The sequence below is a fragment of the Lineus longissimus genome, chromosome 14 (genome assembly GCF_910592395.1).
Source record: "Lineus longissimus chromosome 14, tnLinLong1.2, whole genome shotgun sequence".
Classification (NCBI taxonomy): Eukaryota; Metazoa; Nemertea; class Pilidiophora; order Heteronemertea; family Lineidae; genus Lineus; species Lineus longissimus.
In genome coordinates, this window is record NC_088321.1 from 6268538 (window position 1) to 6294300 (window position 25763).

A 25763-nucleotide genomic window follows, 5' to 3' on the forward strand; every position below is an offset into this window, starting at 1 on the left:
TTAGGGCTTGACTCACCACAAATCGCAAAAGAAACGATTCCACCTTATTCATTCAGGAATAACCCCCTAAACACCATACTAAAAATCTCAATGAATCCAAATAGGGGAAAGGGGTCAAATATGCTAATTTATGCTAATTAGTAGCCAAATATAGGGAAACAATGACTTTTGTCCAAAATCATCCAAATTAGTCAATCGAAAACCTTACCGATTTATGAGAAAGTGACGTAGTCATTTGTCAAAAACAGCTAAAACATTATATGGTGAAATTTGACACGAGGTACCCTTTAAGTTTTTGACTTGGCTAAGCCAGAATATTAAGTTATGACAAAAACTTAAGAATCTTAAGAACCGGGCCCTGCATGCATTATTCACTGTTGGCTGAAAAGATATGTACCTGCATTTCCACGGTCGGCTGAAGAGGTGCCAGCTTTTCCACTGTCGTCTGAAGTGATACCAGCGACTGAAACGCAAAGCAAGTAAACATCACACCAGTTTGTGTTGTCTATGGTTTAAATAATGGAGAAGCACGATTCACTCATAAATACTTAACAAAATCAAGTGGTTAACCCATATGATGGAATTAGATATTAATATAAACGGAAGCAAAAGAAATTTGAAGTTTATCCTCTTCAACCAGAAAAGAGCTCCAGGAATGATGAGACCGCACATCCCGGAAACGGCCAAACATCCAAGCAATGGCGGACGAAAAAATCATTTTGATAGGTTTTTTTGCATTTGTCCTTCATACATTTTGATAAGTTTTTTTGCATTTGTCCTTCATACAATGTCATAGTCGTCTTAGAGAATGTTATTCACAAAACTGGCTCCATCAAGCAAAGCATAACTTAATGAGCAATTTGATAATTCCAATTATGTTACGTAAATACATCCCAGAAATTGAGAATATCAATAGTTTTCTCGGCCTAAAAATATTTTATCGAGGGTATATATTCAGGTGTGACGAACAGCCATCCTGATTTGACGTAGTGGCGTTAAGTAAGCATTAGTGCAGAGGACTGCCACTTGTCAAAAGAACTTGCAGTATGTGAACCCCAACCTTAACGTTGTACCCCAGGTCATAGGCATTGCAAAGTTCGTTCCAGGCGCAGGTTTGACGTCTGCTTCACACGTGCATTTTTGGGTGTTATCCACTCAAGGGACAAAAGGGACAAATAGACTGCTTTGCGCCGTTCTGACCCTGTTTCTTTCCAAAATTGAAAAGTACATTAAATCTGATGGGAGTTGGCTTATTATGTGCCAGAAAATGTTCCCACCGAGTATAAGTGGCGCAAACTTGGCATAGTACAAGTACAACCACTGCAGGAAGAGATAATCAGCTGGATTCCACTTCTTTTTCGTTAAATTAAGGTCTCACTCCTCAGTTTCATTAAATCAATCAGACGCCAGTGCCTGGTGTGACACACAAGGCATCACCCCCAGATGCATGCTGAGACCAAACTACTGCAACCAGATACCCAAACCTTTTAATTAATGGAGGCAGAGTCCTAAGATAGCGTTCTTATTAGTTTCGATACCAGTAGGCTGCTTCACATTTGATACCACCTAGATTCAGTAATGGGTCCAAAATCAGGCAAATATTCAAGTGTTTTGCAAAGTTTGCGCCCAATATACTCGGAGGGAAAGATTTCCAGGCACATATAAGCTATATAGACAATTAATGTACTTTTAAATTTTAGAAAAAAAATCCAGGGTCAAAACAGCGCAAAGCGGTCTATTCGTCGGCTGAATGGATAACAGAGAATCTGAGACGAAACTACTGGAAACAGATACACACACTTGCACATTTTTATCATGCTGATCCACCGTCGTTGTGCGTATATTCTCCTCATCACCGACAACTCCCCCCTGATCGGCCGTCAGAAGGGCTGTTACTTTATTGGTAGTCTCCCTGCATTCCCTTCTTTTCCCACGCGTCCATATCGCGACAGCACTAGCATTACACTCACTCATGGTTGTCGCACGAGACACGCACTGAAAGCCATCATAATTGAAGGACCAGGTAATCAATGAGTAAAGGTTCCAGGGATGCTGACTTGACCCAAATGCAAAGTGCATGTTTTATAGAAGAAGGCTGACCTAATCCTGAGGTTTTCACTATCAATTCAGGCTGTCATTCAATTACTTTGTGTCTAGCAATTTGATTGGTCACCCGTTTATGATGGTGCTTCCGACGGAATTCCTGGCCCTTCATGTCGGCAGTGAAAGGAGGAGACTTTAGGACTGATATTAGGCATGATTTTTATGGAGACAATGAATTTTTCTAAAACACAGTGCGTTTAATTCGTTTTTCTTTGCCAGTAGGTAGTGCTACCTTTGATGCTCCCAAAATCCTGCTCGATAGCCAAGAATCAGGCCAAAAATTTCTCGAGCTCTGCAAATTTCGCCCTCCATATACTCGGAGGGAAAATTTATCTGACAGATCAGCTTACAACCATGAGATAGGCAATTTAAAGTACATGTACATTTAAATTTATGAACACAATCCGTTGTGAAAGCGGCGCAAAGCAGTGTATTTGTCCGTTGAATCAGGAATCCCCGAAAACACACGTGTATTTTTGGTAACCGGAAAAACGCCGACCGACCAACCGACCGACCGACCTACTCGCCGACTCTGACAACCTCACTTACGGCATCCCATTCGCGCCTCATAGCCCGGTAACCAGAAAAACGCCGACCGACCGACCGACCGACCGACTGACCTGCCAACCTACCGTCATAGTGCAGTATCCCTTTCGCTTCTCTATAGCACATGTATCTGTGTAGTGCCTAGCGCAATGGACGTGATGGAGTCCGACGTGTCTGACAGCAGCATCTCCAGTCAATTATACCGGGAAAACGAGTTCACGCGGTAAGGAACTGATAACGATACTCTAAAGATATGCTTTGTCTACATGGTCGGTGGATATAAAAACATGATTTGGGCCTAATCTATGCACTGTAGTTTTTCTACTCGAGTGTCTCGACCGATGCAATGCATGAACTGCAACGCGCAACATGCATTTGTTGTCATTTGACCAGCGCACGTGCGCTTGTTTACAATTTCATTTCACGTGACCTGCTATCGTGGATTGGATATATCACATTGACTTATGAGACCTGTGACTCAACTACGAAACTCCTTGGGTTAGTAGGTCGGAAGGTCGGTCGGTCAGTCGGTCGGTCGGTCGGTCGGCGTTTTCCCGGTTACCTGTATTTTTGACGGGCCTACGCACCCTGTGCACCGCTCTGTGTCACCACACGCCCCAGCCGCATCACTAAATCATTGTGTCCAACACACTTTGGTCAATAGGAGGTAAATCTCTGTTGCTCTACCTCACAAAAGATGTTCTGCATAATCAACTGACTCGATTGCTGGTAGACATAGAGCACGGCCAATTCAAAGGAACACAACGTTTTTGGATACGAACTATGGATGGACACTTTTTGCCGATTTTAAAACTGTGGAGTGGGACCTAAAGATTTATTTGCGTATAATATCCTGCATCCCCTGTTTTTGATATATGCGTCGTATGGTTGTATTTGTAGTTTATCATGTTTATTGTGATTCGACCAATAGTGGGTTGTCGAGGGTAGGTTGTGTACTGTAAAATCGGTCATTAGCCGTCCTGAATTTCAACTCCTGGCTGGGAATAATGTGGTATATCAAAGGCGACCAATGAGTTGTAAATGGTTGGAATTATTCAGGCAGCCCAGGAGTTTTATTAGACCATATCCACAACTCCGTGGATATGGTCTATTGTTTTTACTGAGCCGATCGCCAGGACCCGAGGGATGTGGTTTTCGACACGTATCTCCGAAACTGCCGCACGGAACGACCTGAAATTTGGTTAGGTTACGTTTCATAACCTGCTAACGAACAACGTGTACTTTATTTTTGCAGCCGTTGCTTACTTTTTTAGTTTTCGGGTGATTTTTGATGAAAATCGCCGGTTCTGAACCGTTCCGGTAACAGCACTGCCTCCCGCGTTTTTACCGATTAGGCAAGTTGCTCAACGTTGATCTGTCCCGACCTGAACAGGTGGGAGGATACCCGCTACATGGAAGAGCCAACAGACATTTCGTCTACGCATTCTAGACTGGGTGAGTGTGATTTTTTCGTGATTGTAATCGCCCTCAAATTTGTGTTGAAACACTGCATCAGACAAAATTAACTCATCAGAGGTCAAGAAAAAGATCTTAAGAACATATATTCGCTGTTAGTTTTGGTGATTATAGGGAGCACGTCCATCTTTTGAGGCAAACTTGTCATCCGAAAGTTTCCAGATCCCCGCAATGGCGGATATACATTCATCAAAAAAATTACGAATTCGGGCAAGTTTCATCAAACTGTGCGCCTTAAACACCTAAGAATGTCTCAAAATCACCCAGACTCTACACATGAGATATACCTTCACTGAAAATAATTGCTAAAACCTCGCTTAACGTGTCGCGAGTGCTGAAAGCAACAGTTTTGGAGATCGTTTTTCTGTACATCCTGCTCACTCCTGTAGAAATGTACAGTAAAGCACGTATACACGTGCAGTGTAAATGGACACACGAATGTACACACCTTCTGAAAATATTGTCAGCAAAGGTGATAAGTGTTTGTTCTGAATTATGACAATGAAATTCATAGACTATTAGCAGGTAGTCAGTGTCTGTTGGTCTGAATAATGAATGATAAAACTTCTGGTGAAGTTAAAATATTTCCTCGCTCTGTTTTACAGCCTGTGACGCAGTGACGGGGATGATCAGCATCTGTTCTGTTCTGCGACCGCATCAGTCACGGATATAGGAGCCTTGACCACGAGGAGCTGATGAGGCAAAGTCGTATAACCGTCTTAACCTTGACATCGGTGCAGTGCTGAATTTGCCGTCCGAAGACAAACCAGTATAATATTCGTTCTTTTCACTGTAATACTTTTACTTCAAAAAGACTGAATAAATAAACCTACTGTGGCAGTTAGTTTAAAAAGATATTATTGCATGTTACGTTTTTACTCTTAGTGCTGATCGGTCATACCCCTTGGGCCTGGCCGTAACCTTGCATACTGGTTGTCTCGATGCCGCATGCTATGACCATCATCACCATGTATATCTACTGGACTGTTTTGTTGCACCATGTCGAAGGAATTTTATGAAGAGATCAAGACACTTCCCTCACATCACAATCTACACCTCAAAAGTATGGTTGTAAAAATCCTTGCCATGATTCCCGGTTGCCCCTATGTTGTGACCATGCATGCATCAATGGCCTGGGATGTTGCAACCTACACTTCAAAGGAATGCGAAGTCTAAATCACATTTATTTTTTGTCCCCAGGTTGTGACTTTCCTAACAGCAATTGCAGACCATATCCCTGGTGATAGTGTTTTGTCATCTTAAAAATGAGCACCAGGACAAAGCACCAAAAACCTGCCACTTAAGATCAGATCAGAAGTTACCTACGTGGTGCCAGTACACACAAGTGCATGATTGACACCTAGATCATTTGAAGAAAAAATTGGCAGCAGAACCATGTGTGCATGGAGGGAGGTATTATAATATAAATACTGTGGAGACGCAATGTATTATTGGTCGTCCCAACATTGGGAGCTTTCATCCCCACCAGCCATATCAGATGGCCAACTGGTTTCCCTCACTCGACCAGAAAACTCATCAAAAGATACGAAAGATGTTGAGATTCAGATTACATTTGCTTGTTGTCTGCTGGATTCTGACCATCCATATGCTGAGTTGTTGCAGTCCCAGAACCATCGCTAATTCTAGTATTTATGATGCACCTACTGTCACAACCTAATTCAGCTGGTTATTCAGGGTTATTTGCCTCTGATTTATCTGGTTATATCCTGGTGCAAACCTAATTTCTCAACATGACAAAATACTTTCACCAGGGATATGGTCTGCAATTTGCTGTTAGGCGAATTGCCCAATACTAGTATATATTTTACTCCTTCCCGACCCTATCCCGTATATTTTAGATTCCTAAATGTGAATTCTACCAAATGCGGGCCACGTTTTTTATTTTTGATTAATGTGAATTGATTGATTGAATACAGATGTGATTTCTTTTAATATTACTTCAATTATTACAAAATATTGCACGCATACTGGTTCAGGAAAAATCAACCTCTGCCTCTCTACAGAACATACATCATCCTTCCTCCACTCAAATACTTCAGCACACTATGATAGAACCGCAGCAGTGACATCTCAAAAGGGAATGATACAATAATGATCCCTGCTTATACCCGTTTTGAGTTTTCCTGACTTCAGTCGCTTTGTCTATAATATGTCATTAGGAAAGTGCTTGTTACTCCTACCGTGTGAGATGACCGAATAAGTTTCAACATGAGAGTGTAACTTACGCAACTTATCTTGGAGAAGGTCCTTGGCAGATGGTCGATCTTTAGGGATCACAATGAAGGTCTTCTTGAGGAAATCTTTCACACTATCAGGAACATTTTCAGCAACGGAAGGAGTATTTTTATTTCCAATCATAAACAGCACATGTGCTGCATTTCCAGACTCACTCCATGGACGAGTTCCCTTGGCCATTTCCAACACAACACAGCCAACGCTCCTGTGGATAGGATACACATTTGATTTAGCATCGGGTGAATTATAACACCATACATAACATTCACGAGGCGATCATGTTGCTGCCGTGTGGCTATGGCAGTGTTGTTACATTGACACTTGTCTATGAGCAAGATCAGTGGCGTAGTGGTTAGAGCACCGGGCTCATAATCAGGAGGTCGTGGGTCAACCTCGTTTACCCGGAGGTCATTACGTGCTCCTATAGTCACTTGCACTGCACCTGGTATCATGTTGAGTTAAAACATATTTGATTGGTCAAAGAATAACGTTTGACATGTAAATAAGATGTAAATAATGATTTGACACTTGGCATATTCATGGCATATTGAATCGTTGAAAAGGGTGACTTATCAGTCTACATAACCATTTACCCTAAGGCCGAAGTTACATAGGCCTCATTCGTTCATTTACCACGAGTCACTTTCCGGGTTTTTCTTTCATTCCTCGGTGAATGCACGCCACAAGGCCGTGCTTTTACAGGGGAACGAAAGCAAAAGGGGAAAATGAGTCCTGGGAAATGAACGAATGAGGTCTATGTAACTTCGGCCTAATGCGATCACAAATCAATTGACGGCATAATAGAACTTCATGGGCACGGATAATATTAGCTAATGCTGATATAAAAAATTGATTTCCTCTACAAGAAAATTGCGTCATTTAGTCGGGCCATGCGGGAACTCCAAGCAAAAAGAACCGAAGAAGCACGTGTTACAAACGCCAATCGAGCGAGCACTGTGAAAATATTATTTCGAAATCCCTTTTGATAATTTATTTTTATATCTAAGTATAAGGCTTCTTTATCTGTATTCAGCTTGAGATAATTGCTCAATTTTACAATTATTTGGTCGGCTGCAAAAAGTTTTGGTCATGATGAAACAGTGCTGACAAATAGGGCCCGAATAGACGGATCAGCGGTCAGACATGCTACGTCACCCCCAGATTCTGGCGGTGACGCGGCATGTGTCGTATAGGTGTTTCCAGGGGATACGGTGAAGCCCTTTTGAATGCTAATCAATTAGACTCCGGATGTAGAGGTTGGTCGCGGGTTCGATTCTCGGAAGGGCCACCGCTGTTTCGTCTTTGTGTCTTTGAGCAAGGCATTTTAACCTACTTGCTTCTCCACCCTGGAGTAAATGGGTACCTAGCTGGCAGAGATGGCAAACTATGAATGTTAGTCCTGAGCGCTGTAAAGCTGCAGCTCAGACCTGTGATACTCTCACAGAGTAGAGCTTGAATCATGAATGTGAACCAGCGTACAGTCATGACAGTGCCCACATGTATAACCATAGCGGGGGCTTGTGGTATTAGCTCACCTCTCTGAGAGGTGAGCTAAGAATAGCAAAATTTCGTTTGAACCGAGGGGGTTGGTGAGCTTTTGCTATGGCGAAGTGTCTGTTGTCTTTTGGCGGGGCACATTTCGTAAACACTGGGACTCTATGATGAACATTGGTAAATTTATCAATTAAACCTTTTGCAGAGGGAATTATCCTAGAATCTTCACATTCATCATGATCTTGATAGCCGTGTTTTGTCTCTTGAAAACCATAACTGTATACTGGAAATTTGATATACCTATTTCTAAGGCCTATGCAATGCCTACGAAACAAAAAAACTTAAAGTTATGAATAGAAAAAGAGAGAATTCAAATAAAATTCGAAAAAAAATTGTGTACTTTTTAGCTCACCTCTTAGCAGAGGTGAGCTTATCCCATACCGTGGCGTCCGTCGTCCGTCGTCGGCGTCGTCGTCGTCGTCGTCGTCGTCGTCGTCGTCGTCGTCGTCGTCGTCGTCGTCGTCGTCGTCGTCGTCGTCGTCGTCGTCGTCCGTCGTCCGTTAGCAGGGCACGTTTCGTAACTGTTAGAGCTATTGAGTTGAAACTTGGTACACATGTACCCTTATGTAATGACACCTGGGAGACCAAGTTTCGGTCCGATTCGTTTCATGGTTTGGCCACCAGGGGGCCAAACGTTAAAAGTGAAAATATGCAATATCTCCCTTAATAGTAGTCGGGAAATTTTGAAAAAAATATGGTAGGTACTTCTAGCAAAGGTGCATCATATATCCTCCGGGTTTTTGATTTGACCTCCTTTTCAAGGTCACAGAGGTCAAATGGTGTAAATTAGCCGTTAGGATGTAACGATGGCACGTTTCTAAACTGCAATGACTATTGATACCAAATTTGGTACACATTTACCCCTTAGTCAGGTGATCTCAGGGACCAAAGTTTGGTCCAATACGATTCACCACTTGACCACCAGGGGGCAAAATCCAAAAACCTTAAAAATGTGATTATTCCTTAACTTCTTGCCCGATTGCCACCAATTTGATATCATGGGTACATCTAACCACCATACAGTATATGTCACCCAGGTTTTTAATTTGACCTTCTTGTCAAGGTCACAGAGGTCAAATGGCCTAAATTCGCCGTCAGGCCGTAACTATGGCACGTTTCTTAACTGCAATGACTATTGATCACAAATTAAGTACACATGTACCCCTTGGTCAGGTGATCTTAGGTACCGAAGTTTGGTGCGATCTAATTTGCCGTTTGGCCTCCAGGGAGGGGGCCAAATCCTAAATTCTTCAAAATGCCATTATTCCTAGTAATGACTTGCCCGATTGGCACCAATTTTATATCATAGGTACATCTAATTCTAACAACCATTCAATGTGTCACCTGGGTTTTCTTTGATTTGACCTACTTTTCAAGGTCACAGAGGTCGAATGTACTGTAAATTGGCCATTTTGGGGAAATTGTAATTGCTTGGACCTACATCAAACCTAACACTACATGACACAAGACCATGCTCTTTATCCATCTTTCCTCCACATGAGGTGAGCACAATGGCCCTGGCCATTTCATTTACCTATTTATGCCATTTTGTGTACCTATTTTCCCAGTACCTTTTTAGCTCACCTCTTAGCAGAGGTGAGCTTATCCCATACCGTGGCGTCCGTCGTCCGTCGTCGTCCGTCGTCCGTTAGCAGGGCACGTTTCGTAACTGTTAGAGCTATTGAGTTGAAACTTGGTACACATGTACCCTTATGTAATGACACCTTGGAGACCAAGTTTCGGTCCGATTCGTTTCATGGTTTGGCCACCAGGGGGCCAAACGTTAAAAGTGAAAATATGCAATATCTCCCTTAATAGTAGTCGGGAAATTTTGAAAAAAATATGGTAGGTACTTCTAGCAAAGGTGCATCATATATCCTCCGGGTTTTTGATTTGACCTCCTTTTCAAGGTCACAGAGGTCAAATGGTGTAAATTGGCCGTTAGGATGTAACGATGGCACGTTTCTAAACTGCAATGACTATTGATACCAAATTTGGTACACATTTACCCCTTAGTCAGGTGATCTCAGGGACTGAAGTTTGGTCCAATATGATTCACCACTTGACCACCAGGGGGCAAAATCCAAAAACCTTAAAAATGTGATTATTCCTTAACTTCTTGCCCGATTGCCACCAATTTGATATCATGGGTACATCTAACCACCATACAGTATATGCCACACAGGTTTTTAATTTGACCTTCTTGTCAAGGTCACAGAGGTCAAATGGCATAAATTCGCCGTCAGGCCGTAACTATTGCATGTTTCTTAACTGCAATGACTATTGATCACAAATTAAGTACACATGTACCCCTTGGTCAGGTGATCTCAGGTACCGAAGTTTGGTGCGATCTGATTTGCCGTTTGGCCTCCAGGGAGGGGGCCAAATCCTAAATTCATCAAAATGCCATTATTCCTAGTAATGACTTGCCCGATTGGCACCAATTTTATATCATAGGTACATCTAATTCTAACAACCATTCAATGTGTCACTACTCGGGTTTTCTTTGATTTGACCTACTTTTCAAGGTCACAGAGGTCGAATGTACTGTAAATTGGCCATTTTGGGGAAATTGTAATTGCTTGGACCTACATCAAACCTAACACTACATGACACAATACCATGCTCTTTATCCATCTTTCCTCCACATGAGGTGAGCACAATGGCCCTGGCCATTTCATTTTCCGGTACCTTTACTTCCGGTACTTTTATTTCCTGTACTTTTATTTCCTGTACCTTTTTTCCTGTACCTTTTTTCCTGTACCTTTATTACCTAGATTCAGTCAACAGACACCCCTATACCCCCCCCCCCCCCAAACACACCCATACTCAGAAAAAACAAACGCCCATCTCTTAATACTTCTGGATACCAGGATATTGGTATAAAATATGTGGAACGGGCTGGAGCAAACAGAACGGTTGCCAGGATGACTTGGCATGTGAGGTAGCTCAACCCTCAAAGCAAACCCACTGGAGAATGCCAGCAAGACTTGGCATGAGAGGTAGCCAAATCCTCAAATATTTTGTCTAAGGGACAATGCTAGGAAAGCTCAGTATGAGAGGTGGACGGACATATCCTCTTGGGAAAGCTCCTTTGCAGAATGCTAGAACAACTTAGCATGAAGGTAGTCTAACCCTTCCCTGGCAATGCATCAGTGGCTATCTGATGGCGGCTCTTGTAACAATAGGCCTCACGAGTCAGCCTGTTGGGCCTATACTGCGAGTGTGCTTCAGAAAGGATTAATCATGTGGTGATTATGTGGGAGATATTAGTGTGCGTAAGTGTTGGCTTGGAATTATGATGCTGTAGAATGTGTAAGTACTGTAAATAGTTATGAGCTCAGTTTATCATTAAAACTTATCAATTAGAATTGAAGTCTAAGCCCTCTGTTTCTTACTTAGTTCCTTGGTCCATTACAATAAGATTGGTGTCAGATCAGTGGTGACATCGTACTTGACGAACTAGTTAATTTCGTCGATATTTGGATGCCCAGGGTTGTGGCATTTATTGTCTTTGTTTCTTTAATGGTGACGCCTTACTGCTCGACCCGGTTTTACGCTACAGTAGAAATAAGCATAATTTGTAGCCTAAATTAGACGTAGAACTACAAAATCTCATCTACTTATTCAGAATCAGAGAGCTACATCAATACAAACATATCAACAGAAGTGTTGCTATCATCGAGATATAACAATGAGCAAACCCACATCTAGTAGCACAGAAAAGGAAGTATTCGCTGTTGAATCTGCCTGGGCTTTCAATTTTTTACTGTCGTCTGCTATCGCTTTGGTAACCATAGTGACAGGTCCTTACTGACACTGTCCGAATCCCCACACCCACGGTGGTCAACGTACACGATTAATGCAGTGCGTAGCAATGGTCTATCACTTTTCTTGAGCAGACAATCCACTCTGTTTTGCGCCTTAGAAACTACCGTAATTGTGAGAATAAGTCCATTTTTAAGTGTTCCACCCACACAACGTTCTTGCGTAATTTGAAATAGACGAATTATTACCTCATAGCCGCGATTTACTTGGTGAAACATGTAACTGTCCGCTAAAAATCATCCCTGCAATCGAAGTTCGATAATATCTGACCGTGGACTATTCGAAGGACCACGCTATATATGTCTGCTACACTGTGTGTTGCAAATAGGTATTTCATTTCCTATCATTAGGATGATATTGGAATGTCAAACTGGCACATCACATCAAGACGTATCCTGATGAACACCGACAAACATACGGATGTACGACCTTTCGGGTGCACGGATTAACCATACTAAAACACGTGAAATATCGTTATAGGGCACACTTCAAACGTACGTTTCCCGTTTTAGACGACGGTATATGCGATTTGTAGAAAGTAGTTTTTCATGATTTGTCAGTCTACTAAATAAAAACGGTCTATCTTTTGCAGTACCGTAGAGTCGTTTAAATCAGCCAGTATTCCTTGAACCTCACAAGTGTTTTGGCGTTCTCGAAACGTACTGCCGCCTTCAAGGGACCCTCCAATCTTCGTGATGACCCGGGTGCAGCAGCGAGGCTTCTCTACTTGAGTCCATTGCTATGTGGTAAGCGTGCTACCATTTAATCACACCCCTTTGGTTACCTTACGTCATCAAGAGTATACCTGGATGATTCATATTATTGGAGCCAAAATGTTGAGCAAAACAGAGGCAGAGCCGAGATTTTGGCCAACATTTCAGCTCCGCCCTCGCAATTTTTGGTGAGACAATCAACGCCGACAGTGAAGTATCAATTTCTATTCTAAAATATATCAAATTCAACAAAGGTTTTAGATAACAACGGTTTTAGATGGTTTTTGAGAGCTTCCACATTTGCACCAACCCAAGCGGTGCCGCTGAATTCAAAACGAGACTTCGTTTGCGCATAGTGCATTTGCACTGAGCGGTTCTCCATTCGCTCTGAATCCGGGTATTTTAGAATTCGCTACTATACTTCCCAGACAATATTTCGACGTCCCCTAGTTTCTTTTCCGTCCAACCATGCCAACAGTTAATTGATGAAGACACTTGACCGAAAATCTATCATTTCAGTAACTCGTCACTGACACCCTGCAGAATGTTATAGATTTGCATTTGAAATATCAGAGGGTTGTGGTCCGGTATATGCCTAATGTACACAAAATCAACATTATGTACAGGAATTATTTTCATTTATTGACATATCACGCCTAAATTAAGGGGGAGGTATCTTCAAAGGGAATTGTACATGATCACATAGCATGAATCAATTATTAGTGACCCTTCCTTGTTATTTTGCCATTAGAAAAACTATAAAATGAAGAATTCCCGAACTATAAAACGAAGATGCTCTCAAAAATCATTGAAGAAAATGTGTTATCAATTTCAAACTTTGGCAACATGACTTTCAAGCCAAAACGACCCTTTTCTATTGATTTCAACAAATTCCACACACTTTCATTAATTTTCAGAGGGGGTGTGGTCGGGTATATAGGCCTAAGGCCCCATAAAAAAAAATGTCAGTTTATCATCCCCGCCCGCATCACTTTTTTGACCCGCATCAAAAAAAATTTTATTTTTTAATTTTCAATTTCAATCACTAAATTAGGCTTTCAGCAGGTAAGAATTGATTCGCTATCTATTCAGTTGCATTTCTGATGAAATTCTCTTTCCAATGATACCAGACATGTCTACTTTGGTTCATTTTAATCAACTGTTATTCACTTTTATATGAGGAAACTCGCCCCAGCGTAGATGACGGCCGGCGGCATGCCGAACGGACGACGATTGATTTGGCGCGAAAAACGCTACACTCATCAAATATGCCAAACACCATTGACAAATCAGAGTTTTCAGCGTAACAAACAATATCACAGTGATTTTAGATAGTCAATGCTGTTTTACAATACTTTTCAAGGAGGTTCAGAGGAATTTGTTGAAAGATTTTGTCTTCAATTGCCAAATTCGCGCCTTTTTCAGAACACGTGCTCTCCCGGCGCTAAATGTATAGCGCGACTCTCATGGCGCCTCGTTGAACTAAATCTTCCACTTTTTAGCTCAGCTGAAAAGCTGAGCTATTCATATGAGTAAATGGTAGAATGAGTGTCCGTCTGTCTGTCTGTCTGTCTGTCTGTCTGTCTGTCCGTTAAACAGGCACGTTTCAAAACTATGGCGGATAGGCGATAGATTTTCCCTCTGAGGCGTTGAGACCCTTCAGGACTCCTGAATAGACCAAATGTGGGTCCGGCAGGATGAGCGGTTTGGCCACTAGGTGGCACCGAGCGAAATTTTCCAAAAACTTTTCCAGCAGCTGATTTCTCAGTTGGGGATCATGAATCAAATCTAATTTTATAGAGCAAAGCTTTCTCTTTCATTATCAATAGGCGTGGTTCATGAATTTCTCACCAGGTGGTGTTACTGGCGCAATTTAGTGAGCACCCCCAAGAAGAGCATTTTAAATTTCGCGTGAGTTATCCCACGTCCAATCACACGTGCAGCGAACGTCACGTCTCGAGTCTGCGCAGTTCAGACGTAAGGAGACCATGCTATGGAATAGATCGCGTTCTGTCAATTCAGAGGTAAGTTCTCATTAAATTCACAATTTCATAGGCGATAATATTTGGCTTCTTGTGTTATTGCATGTTGATGACATTAGGGAAGGCTTGGATTGTTTAATTGGATGTGATTAATTTGAAATAGTTCGTCGACGATCGTTGAAAAACGATCTGCGAAATGCAGCTTGGTTGGTCTGAGAAACGATGTCAAAGTCCGGCTTTAAATCATGGATTTCTCAACAAATAACTCTTGTCACATAGCAGAACTAATGTGAATAAACAAGACAATAATAAACATCGTTCTGATATCATCGGGTAAGGTTGCCAATGTACATAAACTTTGTAATTGAGGATCGACTCCAGCGATTTGAAATGTCAACAAACAATAAATGCGATAGCTGATACACACTGACACTTGCACACTGTACATAGCACAATGCTTCAAACGGGGCCGATTCATCACTCTTATCACAATGTATTCCCAATCATATCAATGAACTTCCTTGATCATTCGGCCCTAGGCCTAGTGCCTTATCAATTGTTGTTGGCCTTGTATTTGATATAAAACTTGGCTAGCTTACCTATTCTATCAAAATTAAAATGTTATCTCCTCATCATGTTTTGCAGGACAGGAATGATCTGCAGCTGCATTTGAACATATTTGGTGACCACATCTCAAAGATGACCAAGAGAGAGGATCGAGCTATGACTTTGCACATCCCATCGACTTCGGTGTTCACCAGTGCAATCATCAGAAGAGCCAGGCAATTCTAGTATTCAAGTATTTCATTCTGTAATACTTACCTCAAAATTTACTAAATAAAGAAAACCGCATGTGGCAGTTGGTTAAAAAAATCAAGTCTATCTGTTTAAAGTTTTTACTTGCTATCATTATTATCAACATTTCAATGGTGGCATTCTGCTAAGGTTTGTTAAGAGTTTCACTTGACTTAGGTGTACACTAGTAAAATATTAGCAACATTTTACCAACATTTTACCAACATTTTACCAACATTTACCAACATTTTACCAAAATTTTTACAACAATTTTGCAACAAGCCCTTCAAGGCCCTGTGTTCACTAGCAACAAAATTGCAACAAATTAGCAACATTTTTACAACATGTTGGTAAATTGTTGCAAACTTTTTAGTGGGAACAAAGGGAAATAGGTATTTTGGAGGGAAAATGGATGATTCCAAGGAGAGAGGTGTTTTGAGTGCTTCTGCAGCAATTTTAGCTGTCATTGTTGAGAGACGGAAGAGGCGGCGAAATAACCAAAGAGAATATGGACCAGGCCCTGGATCAAAATGAGGGTGGATGATGGGGCATACCACTGCCTGTTAAGGCCGCGTATCCATAGGGTATGCCCTTGTGTCGTGTTGCATTATGGCGTAACAGCCTTGTGAACTGGCACTATGCCCTGCGTCTCCATTGGATATTCCTTTTTGGTCATGTAGGCCTTTGTAGTCCTCATTTCGCAGCGGTCAATCGCGTTTATCCGCACGCTGTCATTATTTCAGAAGACAATTTCTTATGAATATTGAAAATGAAAATACAAGTAACTTGTATTTTCACTTGCAACATCAAATTGACATGTACATGTATATAAAACTTGACTTTTAAGCAACAAATTACAGGTTCGTGCTTGTTATGATAATCATCAGTTTCGGGGTCCCAGAGTAGTTCCCGTTGATGAACCTCTTGAATTAATTTCGCCTCAGACATTGCTTCCGTGTTGTTCACTCGCAAAAGAATGGACATGTTCAATCCCAATATGGGCCTATATTCCCAATCCACAGTGCATATATGCCCGCAATGTGACACGGCATAACCTATGGGAACGATCAATAACACCAACGAAGGTTCATTGTCCGTGTGGCGCGCCAGGCGGTAAAAAGGGAATGTTGTGCAGGGCACGGAACAGCCTATGGATACGCAGCCTAAAGGAGTTGCGGCTGACTGACAAGCCGTCATACAAAAACTTCTAGAAAAGGTTTCATCACCCTACGAAGCAAGACACTCACTTGAGAGTTGCTATACCTGCTTCTTGTTCAAGTCACATGAACTCCGGTAGATCACATGACGCAAATCCTATTTCTGATTGGCTGAAGAGTTTGCAACATTTTTACAACATGCAACAAAGAATTGCATTGCATTTAATTTGCAACAATTTTACAACATGTTGTAAGACGCGTTTTGCTCTGTACACACTACGCAACATTTTTGCAACATTTGTTGCAACTGGAAATGTAAAAATGTTGCTAATATTTTACTAGTGTACACAGGCCTTTAGGCAATAATAGAGTTGGGTAGAGCATTTTGTTAATGTTACCCTTTTAGTTAGGGAAACTGGTGCCTTCTGCATTAGGTGGACCCCACTTACTCATCTGTCAGACCGGCCTCACACGTCGGCAGTAGAGTTTAAGGTCCAGTCTGCGAGATTTACCCATTTCTACCCAGCCAAAAGCGGGTGATTGGGCTAGTCTCTCCATGTGATTCAATTCGCATGGATTCTTGTGCCCCGGTGCTGAAAGGATCCCTTCACAAGGGCAGACTACATCCGGTGGCACTGAAGTATGGAAGAAAGACAGAAGACGACCAATTTGCGAAAAGGATCATCATCATCATCATCATGGTAACAGCTGAGGATGAATCATGTTGCTGTGTGTAGAATTGATGGTCCAATATAGGTTAGGTTATCTGTTTGCGCACACATTGCAAGGGTGGAGCTTGCTTGAAGTAGATTGCGCCAGTCTACCGTAATTCACTGTTACACATCCAGAAGCTAATATCCTTAGGCTTTGAGTCCTTAGTTTAGTAGAGTTTGACGAGTAATGTAATATATACGAACAACGCAGCAACAACTCAGCTGAGCGCCAGGCCCTTGGGCCTCCTGTTGATACTAGCTGCCAGAATGCCTTCGCACCTCGGGGGGCGGGGGAGACTAACTTTTCACTTGTGAGAATGACGTCAGGACAATGAAAGAGGCACCAGGGTGTAGTTAAGCATAAATTTATAGCATCAATTTCATGTTCAATTGTTCATGTTGCTTTCATTTAAATACCCGTTTCTGTTCTGAAAAAATAAAAAATAAAAACCGCCCTCCCTCATCACTTTCTTCAGAAAAAAGGATGATAAACTAACATTTTTTTTTATGGGGCCTAATGTACACAAAATCAACATTGTGTACAGGAATTATTTTCATTTATTGACGTTTTACGTCTAAATTGGGGAAAATGTATCTTTAAAGGGTACTGCACATGATCACATAGTATGAATCGATTATTAGTGACCCTTCATTGTTATTTTGCCATTAGAAAAACTATAAAATGAAGAATTCCCGAACTATAAAACGAAGATGCTCTCAAAAATCATTGAAGAAAATGTGTTATCAATTTCAAACTTTGGCAACATGACTTTCAAGCCAAAACGACTCTTTTCTATTGATTTCAACAAATTCCACACACTTTCATTAATTTTCAGAGGGGGTGTGGTCGGGTATATAGGCCTAATGTACACAAAATCAACATTATGTACAGGAATTATTTTCATTTATTGACATATCACGCCTAAATTAAGGGGGAGGTATCTTTAAAGGGTACTGCACATGATCACATAGTATGAATCGATTATTAGTGACCCTTCATTGTTATTTTGCCATTAGAAAAATTATATAGTTTTCCACCTTTTTCTGACCTCTGCGTAATATAGATTCTGCAATCTTCAATCTTCGTTTTATAGACACCCGTAGATGACCCTCATGTAGTGTTTTGGCACAACCTGTCTTCGGGGCAATTACCACGGTCAGGACGGAATTGATATGTATGTTGTTGTTACGAGCAGATGGCTGATGATTGTAAATAAAGAATACAATTATCGTGATTAAATTTGTCGTTCATGCCTTAAGAACGTTACAATTGGCGACGAGGAAAAGTACGAATGTGCCAAAGAGACTGTAGTTTGAATACGACAAGTTAAATCCGGGTTAAATTCGATAAACTTTGTGAAAATGGCAACGAATGTTGATGTTGCTCCACTGCCAAGGTTTGACTGTACAGGTGATTTGGCCAGTGTTGGTCCGCGTTGGAAGCGGTGGAAAAAGGCTTTCGAATATTACGTTGTTGGAAAAGGTGTTACTAACAATGCACAAAAGAAAGCACTGCTTCTTCATTCCGCTGGGATGGAAGTGCAGGATGTGTTCGAAACTGCCGCAGACGTGCCATTCGTAGCAGTGGCTGAGGGTGAGACTGACAATGTGTTCAAGGCAGCCATGAGAAAATTGGATGGCTACTTTCTTCCGAAGTTAAATGTAGCGTATGAGCGCCATGTTTTCAGACAGTTGAAACAAGAAGAGGAAACAGTAGCTCAGTTTGTTTCGAGATTAAAGCAGCAAGCTATCAACTGTGAATTCGGGGATTTAGACGCAGCTAACGAACAGATACGTGACCAGGTTGTGGATGCTTGCAAGTCGTCCCAATTACGCTGTAAACTTCTGCAAAAGGGGACGGATTTAACTCTGGACAATGTTTTGAGTGTGGCGAGGGCCATGGAGGCAGTGGACCTCCAAATGAAACGTATTGAGGGCAAACCTGCTGAAGTAAATCGTCTTTCCGACAGGAAACAGGAGAAGAAATGGGGTAAACCGAGCGGTAAACCAAGTGGTAAAACGTGTTTCCGTTGCGGAAAAGAAGGCCACATTGCCAAAGACTCCCGATTGTTCAGCTAAAAACGCGACATGCAATAAATGTAAATTTGTTCGACATTACTCTGTAGTTTGCAAGACCAAGTCGAATCGTAAACCAGGCGAGAAACCAGGAAGAGGGCAAGAAAATGGAGATAAGCGCGACAAAAAGAGGAAACCCGTACATTTCGTTGGGACAGCAACAGAGGACGATGAATACTCATTCTTATTATACCAAGGCGCCGAGAGCAATAAAGGTGTAATAGATGTCAAAGTCGGTGGTGTTTTCGTGCGCGTTTTGATTGACTCTGGGTCGACAGCGAACGTCATCGATAGCGCAACGTGGAAATACTTAAAAAAACAGCGTGTGAAATGTGTTAGTGAACCAACCGCGAAACGTTTGTATCCGTATGGTTCAAGCGAACCTTTGAATACACTTGGGAAATTTTCCACAACTGTTGAGGTGGGTGACCGGAACGTTGAGGCCAACTTCATGGTAATCAACGGGATAGGACAGTCATTACTGAGCAAAGACACTGCAGAAAAACGTGGGGTCCTGAAAGTGGGCTTAGATGTAAATTCCGTGCAATGCGACAAACTTACGCTGGAGGACATTAAGAAACGTTTTCCAGGGGTATGCAATGGCATCGGTAAACTTAAAAACTATCAGGCAAAGATCCATGTGGATCCTAACGTTAAACCCGTAGCTCAGAATGCGCGAAAAACCCCGTTTGCTATACATGATAAGTTGGAAGTGAAAATAAAGGAACTGCAAGATGACATTCTAGAAGGGGATGAAGGCCCGACGCCGTGGGTGTCACCACTGGTGATTGTTCCAAAACCGTCAGGTGACATACGAATTTGGGTCGATATGCGACAAGCTAATACCGCGATAATTCGGGAAAGACATCCGATTCCAACAGTAGAGGAAGTCGTTCAGCGGATGAATGGCAGCACCGTATTCAGCAAAATTGACTTGAAATCAGGATTTCACCAACTGGGGCTTGCTGAGGAATCTCGAGGGATCACAACTTTTGCTTGTCACCTTGGTTTATTCCGGTATAAAAGATTGAATTTCGGAATATCATGCGCGCCGGAACTTTTCCAGCATGTTATTCAACAGGTGTTGGCTGAATGTGAAGGGGTGGAGAATATTTCTGATGATCTGATCATTCATGGAAATGGTGACCCTGAACATGATGCGCGCCTTATCAAAGTCCTAGAAACTCTAGAAAAAAATGGTCTAACTGTGAATTTAGACAAGTGTTTAATCCGGTTACCCGAGCTTGAGTACTTTGGTCTTAACATGAGTGCCAACGGTCTTGCACCTACCGCAGATAGGGTAAGAGCAGTTGTTGAAGCAAGTAAACCCAAGTCAGCGACTGAAGTAAGAAGTTTTATGGGACTTGTGAACTTTAGTGGGAGATTCATACCCAATCTCGCTACTATAGCTGAACCGCTCCGAAAGTTGACTAGGCACGGAGAACCATTCAAATGGGGACAACCGCAGGACATTGCTTTCAAAAAGTTGAAGGATGAACTGTGCAGGGTGAACAAACTAGCTCATTTCAAGAAAGGGGCTGACACTGAAATAGTGGTTGATGCCAGTCCAGTAGGGCTAGGTGCCATGTTGGTACAGACTCAGAACAATGAGAAACGAGTAATTTGCTATGCGAGCCGCAGTCTGTCTCGTGTTGAGCGACGTTACTCTCAAACAGAAAAGGAGGCGCTAGGAATCGTCTGGGCCTGTGAAAGGTTTCATGCATATTTGTATGGGATCACTTTTGAAATAGCGACTGATCACAAACCGTTGATTTACATATACTCGCAGAAGTCGAAACCGTGCGCGAGAATTGAACGTTGGGTGTTGAGATTGCAGTCATACGATTTCAAAGTGAAGCATATTCCCGGAAAGGAAATGGCAGCAGACGCGTTATCGAGGCTGATTGAGGACACGCGAAGTGAAACAGAGAAAATCAATCATGTTAACGTTGGAGAGGGGTATGTTCGATTCATCGCAGAAATTGCAACACCAAAAGCGTTGACAACTCGTGAAATAGAACGCGAATCCGATTCCGATGCAAAATTAGAAGTTGTGAGGGAATGTATCGCAACGGGACACTGGAACAATTGCCCTCCTGAGTACAAATGCGTGCACAACGAACTCTGTGTGGTTGGTAAACTTGTTCTAAGAGGCTGTAGGATCTTAGTGCCAAAAACTTTGAGATGCCAAGTTGTCAAACTAGCTCATGAAGGGCACTTGGGTATCGTCAAAACCAAACAAAGACTACGCTTAAAGGTATGGTGGCCTGGTATGGACAGAGATGCGGAACGTGAGTGTAAGACTTGTCCTGGGTGTCAGCTTGTGGCACAACCGTCTTACCCTGAACCAATGAAACGCACTGAAATGCCAACCATGCCGTGGCAGGATGTAGCGCTAGACCTTCTTGGCCCGATGCCAGAAGGAGAATACATCCTGGCTGTCGTCGATTATTTTAGTAGATATTTCGAGGTGGACATTGTAAAAAGTGTGACCACCACTGATATGATAAGAAGTTTGAATGAGATTTTCGCTTCTCATGGATATCCGCTATCGTTAAAATCCGATAATGGACCTCAGTTCATCTCCGAAAAGTTCGAAGGTTACCTGGAAGAATGTGGCATAGAGCACAGACTGAGCCCAGCTTTATGGCCACAGGCCAATGGTGAGATTGAGAGACAAAACCGTACAATGCTTAAATCTATGCGCATCGCACATGCACAAGGCAAAGACTGGAAAGAGGAACTTTTCAAGACACTTCTGTCTTATAGATCTACACCTCATGAGTCAACGGGTGTTACTCCAGCAAAACTCATGTTTAATCGTGAAATCCGTACTAAATTGCCTGAGTTGCGTGATAACACACCAAGGAATTTGGAAGCTAGAGATCGCGATGCTGAGAGCAAGCAAAAAGGAAAAGGACTATGCAGACCAGAGACGTCATGCCAAAGATAGTGATTTAAACGTAGGGGATCGTGTTTTGATGCAACAAGCGAAAAAGAACAAGTTGACGACGCATTATGGTGAAAAGCCGCTAACTGTCGTGGAAAAAACGGGAAGCAAGGTCACTGTCGAAACAGATGGAGGAAAACAGTTCAGGAGAAATTCAGCTCATCTACGCAGATTTGAGGAGCAAACAACGGAGGATGCTACTGATAACGATATCGAGACGGAAATCGCAATTGACGATGATAACGCTGAGGACACTGACCCAGTGCCGCAGTGGTCTCCTCAGAAGATTGTGACTAGGTCTGGTAGAGAGATCAAAGTCCCTACCAAATTCAAGGATTTTGATATGACCTACATATAGAAACCTAGCTAAGGTGTTTGTTAATGTACGATCGCGATAGACGATATTAGCAAGTTTACTAAAAAGGGCAGAATAATCCCTTTATCTAACTGTGAAGCTATTGGGTAGTCTACCCTAGTTGCTTTACTATATAATTCATGTTTTTTGTAATCAAAAGGTTAATCTTTTGCAATCTTAGTTCTAATAATCTCTTTGTAGACAGACATTTCATTGGAAATGAACTCTTGTTCAAATTCGTACTCCCATAGTGAACTCTTAACATGATGGTTGAACTCTATTTTGATTGAGTTAGTTCTGGTTAAGCTGGTAACATTATTGTTTAGTTTCAAAGTGTTCTTTTATACTCTGCTGTTCTTGTGTTTTATATGTACGCTTAAAGGACTCTTGGACTGACATTGGTTTAGTAATATTCAAGCAGAGTTAGTATTGTGTATTGTGTTAAATCTGGGGGGTTAACTACTTGTCTAAAATGAAATGGCCAGGGCCATTGTGCTCACCTCTTGTGAAGGGAAGATGGATGAAGCATTAGCATGGTTTTAAATGTAAGAAAGAAATGAAGTAATGTTTTACAATGAAATTACATGAAAAACTGAAATTTGCAGGTTAGTGCAATCGTTAAAACAGCAGCAGAACAAAAGCTGGAAGCAGCAAAACATGCAAGGCATGCCTACCAAAAGAACAAATAAGCAATTCCATGCAACAAGTCATCAGCATTAACACACCTTTTAAAAAAAAGTCCTTTGGTTTACAGATGACCCATTATGGAAATGCTTAGGAATAGGATAATTATGTTGTTTGCTTGTGTCTAGTACAAGAAACAACCATCATCTGAAATTCCTAGGGCTCTGTAGAGGTTAATTAATCCTGCATTTGCCTAGGCTTAGACTATGACATCCCACTTAGCAGCATTTCAAGGCACCCTTAGGGGAGAGTCCACTATTAACATTTGGGGCCCTGCTGGCCAAACTGAGAATCAGAAAAAGACTGCAGTTTAGTCTAAGAGTATAGGGGTACATTCGTACCAAGTTAGGGATCTGTAGCTAAAGCAGTGACAAAACGTGCCGTCATTGTAAAATGGCGGTGCCATAGGAAAACTTTGACCTCTGTGACCTTGAGAAGTAGGTCAAATCAAAAACCCACATTTATGAAATGTATCCTTGCTAGGAGTACCTACCATAAAAATGTTATGAAAATCAGACCACTATTAAACGAGCAATCAAACATTTTAACTTTGGACATTAAATTTGGCCCCCGGGTGGCCAAACTAAGAATTTTTCAAGATGCCCGCCTGGCACCCATATTGGCTATCACATTTGATAAAAAATCAAGGATTTAGTAGAGAGTACATAGATATACATCCAGATCAAATTTGGTTGCAATCCGATCATTAGTTTCGGAGTAATAGTACTGTGTTTATTTTTCAAGATGGCTGCCTGGCGGCCATATTTGATGTCCGAACGGCCGAAATTTTAGGGCTGGAATAGAGAATCCCCAGATACATGTCAACACTGGTTTAAAACCTTCTAGCTAAAATAGACAGGAAACATGCTACTGTTCAGTGAATCAGCAAACTTTGACCTCTGTGACCTTGAAAAGGAGGTCAAATCAAAAACCCGGAGGATATATGATGCACCTTTGCTAAAAGTACCTAACATATTTTTTTCAAAATTTCCCGACTACTATTAAGGGAGATATTGCATATTTTCACTTTTAACGTTTGGCCCCCTGGTGGCCAAACCATGAAACGAATCGGACCGAAACTTGGTCCAAGGTGTCATTACATAAGGGTACATGTGTACCAAGTTTCAACTCAATAGCTCTAACAGTTACGAAACGTGCCCTGCTAACGGACGACGACGACGACGGACGACGGACGCCACGGTATGGGATAAGCTCACCTCTGCTAAGAGGTGAGCTAAAAAGGGGAGGGATTGTAGTGTTTTGGCACAACCTGTCTTCGGGGCAATTACCACGGTCAGGACGGAATTGATATGTATGTTGTTGTTACAAGCAGATGGCTGATGATTGTAAATAAAGAATACAATTAGCGTGATTAAATTCGTCGTTCATGCCTTAAGAACGTTACACCTCATGCATGCGTTCACTTTTACTAGATCTCCGTGCACCAATGTGGGTAGACCTAAGTTCAGATTCTGGAGCTGATACATCATAGACTGGAGGCTTGATCGACAATTAGTGTTACAGTGCGGCATACACAGTTTGAATCATCAATGAAAACAATTCATATTTCGAACATTTGTGAGAAGTCTACAAATCTACGAATTTTCGACGATAAAGACGTGAATTCGGTTAATTCGTAAAGAATGGTCTCACGTAGTATGTTTACTGATATTCGCTCTCCAATAAAGACCGGAAAATATGAAATCAAAATGTCCTTATAGAACGAGGAATTTACATAAACTTGTGCGATATTGCAATCCCAACGTACACTAGATTTTATTCGGAAGGTGATAGAACATTGCTACGCAGGGGATGAATCGTGTACGTTGTCCACCGTGGCACTGGTGACTGTAGTGCACATGTGGTCGAAGTGACAAAAAACTCACAAATACCAGTAGTTCGCATCATACTCGCGTTAGAAAAAAACTGCCATCGTTAATTTCTATTTGCTAACGGTTTGGTATAGGTTTCAACACTAGAATAATGGCCTGTCATTTGATAAACATGATATCATATCATGATTTTACTCGAATGTAAGTTAAAGGCAAAACAATGGACAGTGAAATGATCTCATCAAGTATATGTACCCATGCGAAGTGCATACACAGAGAACAGTGTGGGATGCAATTACATTGCAACTAATAAGGAAAAGCAAATAAACGCAGTGCGTTATTTTAGTCTCACCAGATATCTGTCTGTAAGCCATACCCCTTTTTCTCGTCGTCCTCGCCCTTTACTGCCTCCGGTGACATGTACTGCACTGTTCCTTTATCAGCAGTTAATGCTCCATGGGTCAGGCGACTGGCCTCGAGCATCTTTAAGATTCCGAAGTCCGCCAATTTGATACGGTCATCGAAGCTCAAAAGTATGTTGTCAGCTATAAAGTAAAATGACATGTTGTTGTGATGTTGCAAACACGTGTAAGTGCAAAAATAATTTGAGATAGAAAACTATTATTATTAAACCCAGATCGTCAATGTTTTAAGACTGGCTACGTACCCATCGCAACTGTGATAAGAATGAGATCACAGAAATATAAAATCAACTTTTTTTTACGATAACACAAAACATATCG

At 41.7% G+C, this 25763-nt stretch overlaps 1 protein-coding gene across 1 annotated transcript in view; it reads right to left on the bottom strand.

Annotated features, from left to right (window-relative positions):
* LOC135499215 (uncharacterized) overlaps window positions 1-25503 on the bottom strand; it is a 30699-nt gene extending 5196 nt beyond the window's left edge. Inside the window, exons 1-3 of the mRNA XM_064789878.1 lie at window positions 25373-25503; window positions 6372-6586; window positions 398-463 (exon numbers count right to left, since the gene is read on the bottom strand). Of these exons, the coding sequence (XP_064645948.1) occupies window positions 398-463; window positions 6372-6586; window positions 25373-25503 (412 nt within the window). The remainder of the gene's footprint in view (window positions 1-397; window positions 464-6371; window positions 6587-25372) is intronic.
* Between the last annotated feature and the right edge of the window lie 260 nt (window positions 25504-25763).